The 4,033-nt window shown below is 36.1% G+C and overlaps 1 protein-coding gene across 1 annotated transcript; it reads right to left on the minus strand.

Moving 5' to 3' along the window:
* Nucleotides 1–1,113, minus strand: LOC112770618 (uncharacterized). Its single transcript, XM_025814947.1, has 2 exons — nt 684–1,113; nt 1–599 (listed from the first exon to the last, which is right to left on the minus strand). The coding sequence occupies exons 1-2, from the start codon at nt 1,111–1,113 to the stop codon at nt 1–3; spliced, it is 1,029 nt and encodes a 342-aa protein (XP_025670732.1).
* Nucleotides 1,114–4,033: the final 2,920 nt, after the last annotated feature.

The following is a 4,033-nucleotide window of genomic DNA, read 5'->3' on the forward strand; positions in this document are numbered from 1 at the left end:
TCATTCCAACAGGTCCTTGGCAATGACACACTCATCAGTGGTATGTCCATGTTTCTGGTGGAAAGTGCAGTACTTTAATTTGTCTGTACCCTTTGAGTCTGGATAGTTGCCGGCCTTTCGCAGTGGCTTGATTAATTTGGAATTTAAGATCTCCTTGATAATGTCGTCGTGCTTTGTATTGAACTGAGTATACGACTCATAACGGCGAGTGGGTTTGAAAGTTTTCTTACTGTCCCGTGGTTTCTCGCCTTCCTTATATTGTGGTTTGTCAACTTTTCGAGCTTGTCGGAGTTCTTCGATATCGATTTTTCCTTTCACCTTTTCTTGGAATTCGGCCAAAGTCTTTGGTTTGGCTACAACAATAGCCTCTTGAAATTTGCCTGGATGGAGTCCACTTTTGAGGGCGTGTAGATGCACCTCGGGGTGGAGGTCGGGAATACTCATGGCGACTTTTGTAAAGCGAGTCAGGTAGTCTTTAAGGCTCTCGTTCTGACCTTGTTTGATCGTGTTCAGGTAATCAGAATCATGCAGGTAGATGGCCGAGCCAACAAAATGCTCCTTGAAGAGCTTTGCAAGATCCTGAAAATGGGAAATGGAATCTGCAGGCAAAGAACAAAACCAATCAAGTGCAGGACCATCTAAATAAGAAGAAAAACAACGGCATAAAACTTTATCAAATGCACCATTTACTATCATGATGGATCTGAATTTCTTGACATATTTTGTTGGATCGCCCATCCCGTCGTAGGGAATTAAGGTCGTCGGTAAGGTAAACCTTCTGGACAGTTCGAAATTCATCACTTCGACTGTGAATGGTCCAACAGGATCGTCAGGTACAGTGTTTTCATTTTCTGGCCAAGCTTTTTCGTTGTGGTGTAGCTGAGCTCCTTTGTTCCTAGCAGTTTCGGACACGTGAGTCGGACCAGATTGATGCTCGGCTTCTTCGGTTCGCTCTTGGCGATCATCGTTGTTGTTTTCAATCCGAGCATTGGTTAGCTCGACAATCGGGTTTGCCATTCGCTGATTCTCCTCCGTCATGCACTGGTTGGCTTGTTGCAACTCAGTTACCATCTGAAGGAGTTTGGCTGGTGTAGGTGGGAGTTGATCAGCCATAGTTGGAGGTGGAAACATTGAGGCCGATGAAATGAAAAAAGGATTATATCTTCGGCCCCACGGTGGGCGCCAATTATTCTTGTATGAATACCTTGGAGGAAACTCGACTCCTGGTGATGGCACCGAATATAGCTTTCGACACCGAACTTGTGAGTTCTAGGAGTCCGAGCTTGTAACACGCTTGTAGAGAGAGCGAGCAAAAATGGGGGGAGTGTACCTGCAAAGGCACTCCGATGCTTCAGTTAGTATATTAAATTCAAATTCCTTTTTCAAGGATGCATGAGATATCATACATTTATAGGTGACGTGAACTAAGTCGGTTACGTTACTGTTGATCATCTGAATTGAATAGCAGTTTATTGGGCGTTAATGAATAATAATACCTGGTCAGACGATTTTATTGCAAGATGTAGTCTGTTAAGTCTGATTGTAATATATAACGCTGAGTTATAACATAACTATCGAGTTATTTAACTTGCACTAGATATAATAAATGCACTAACGTTATACTAAGTAAGAAATTTGATCATAGCAACAAATCTCATGAAAGGAGGTGCATGCTATAAGGAAATTAACCTTTTTTTTCGGTTAATATCAGTTAATTTTTTTAAAATTATTTATTTATTTTAAATTTTTTATTTAAATTATAAAATTTTTATTATAAATTTTAAATTATAAATTTAAATTTTAAAATTAATTAATATTAATTAATCAAAAATTGGTTCTTTATATTTTTTAAATAAATCAAACGTGGGGATAGGCATAAGGCTTATCAATGGTATTGCATACATATATGTGCGGAATGAAAACCATTAAAATTGTTAATCTAATTAACATGCAAAGACAGAAACAAAAAATTAAGTAATCAAAACAAGTTGCAACAAAATTAAAGAAATCACCATGCAAGAGTGCATGCATATCCTTTTATATCTCTCATTCATTACATAATTATTTTCATTCATTTCCACCTCATGTGTATGTATCTCCTAACAAGCACAATCAATTCAAGAACCCTAACTTATATAAAATGCATACCATTCATCTTCTCCCATTCAAAAACACACTAACAAATTAATATTAACACAATGGGAAACCAAAATAGTACTCAACAGCATCAAATAGAGATTGAGAACTTATGGTCCTTCCAACGCCGCGGGATGGAACAGGCTAGCGACTTCAAAAGCGGCCTGTTCTCCCTCGCTCGCGTTAGGAAGATGATGAAGGTCGAAGAAGACGTTGACCGGATCTCGGCCGAGGTGCCGGTTGTCTTGGCCAAGGCATGTGATCTCTTCATCCGTAATATCACCCTTCAATCATGGCACCAAGCTCAGAAAAATAAGCGTTCTACCATCCAAGGCCAAGACATCAACTCCACCATGGATTCCTTTAGGGATGCTTGCCATAACATTGAATATTTTAAGAGATTAATGAGCGCAGCTTAGATTAACTATTTGATTAGACTTGTTATCTTGAATTAACTATGCATTTCAAAATTCAAATAATGGTCAAATATACAGTATCTTTGTCCTTTTTTTCCCTTTCCTTTAATTTTTCGTTGTTATTGTTATTATTTCTGTTAGAATATAGTTAGGAACAATTAGATCAATTAGTATTATTTAGTATATCTGAATATTTATTATAGAATATTATGTCTTTATGATTTTAATTCTCTTAACACCTATAAATATTTTTTTTTTATATTGTATCATTTTATACAATTTGAATAGACATAAATCCTTTATCTACTGTTCTCTCTTAATTTTTCTAACATCGTATCAAAACTATAGTATCTTCTTTGAGGGGGATAGATTGATTTTCTTTTGGTGGAATCACCGTATTTTTCTTCTTTGAGGAGGATATTATGTATTTAATAAGTTGTATGGAATGATATAATATAAATTAAGAATTATTTTATGCACCTCTTACCAAAAATAGTATATTTTTCATATTTTTCTTCAGTGTCATTTTTTTCCTTCTCTTTTGTCAATGCTTTGATGTTTTTCTCATCTCATCGATTAGCTCATTCATTACTTACTTATTCTCATGGAGAAACTATATGTTTTTCGTCACCTTCCGATAGTTTGCCATCTTTTCACACTTTGTCACTTTTCAGTAATTTTCCGGCAGTTCACCATCTTTTCACCAGTTGGTCACTCTTGCGGCAGTTTCATCTGCACTTTTCTTGTGGCAGTTTTGTCTGCTTTCCTTGTATTAGTTTCGTCTGCACTTTTTTGTGGCAGTTCCGTCTGCGTTCCCTTCTGACAGTTTCGTTTGCGCTTTTCTCTTGTGGCAGTTCCATCTGTGTTTTTTTGTGGTAGTTTCGTTTGCGTTTCCTTGTGACACTTCCGTCTGCGCTTCCTTCTGGCAGTTCTGTTTGCGCTTCCTTCCGGCAGTTCCGTCTGCGTTTCCTTCGGTAGTTCCATCTGCGCTTTCTTCAGGTAGTTCCGTCTGGACCCGTTCTATCAGTTTATGCATTTTTTTATTTCGTTGTTTTAAATAAGTTTCAAACTCAAGTTATCACTTGAGTTTGAGGGGATGTTAGAGCTTTAATTAGGATCAATTAGATCAATTAGCATTATTTAACATATCTAGATATTTATTATAGAATATTACGTCTTTATTATTTCGATTCTCTTAACACCTATAAATACCCTTCTACATGAATCATTCTACACAATTTGAATATACACAAACATTTTCTAAAAGAGAATAATAGAAAATGATTTGTATATATATTTAATAAGTTGTATGGAATGATACAATATAGAAGGGTATTTATAGGTGCTAAGAGAATCGAAATAATAAAGACATAATATTATATAATAAATATTCAGATATGCTAAATAATGCTAATTGATTTAATTGATCCTAATTATGCTCGAACACCCCCCCTCAAACTTAAGTGACAACTTGAGTTTGA

Source organism: Arachis hypogaea, chromosome 18 (assembly GCF_003086295.3).
Source record: "Arachis hypogaea cultivar Tifrunner chromosome 18, arahy.Tifrunner.gnm2.J5K5, whole genome shotgun sequence".
In the NCBI taxonomy this organism is placed as follows: Eukaryota; Viridiplantae; Streptophyta; class Magnoliopsida; order Fabales; family Fabaceae; genus Arachis; species Arachis hypogaea.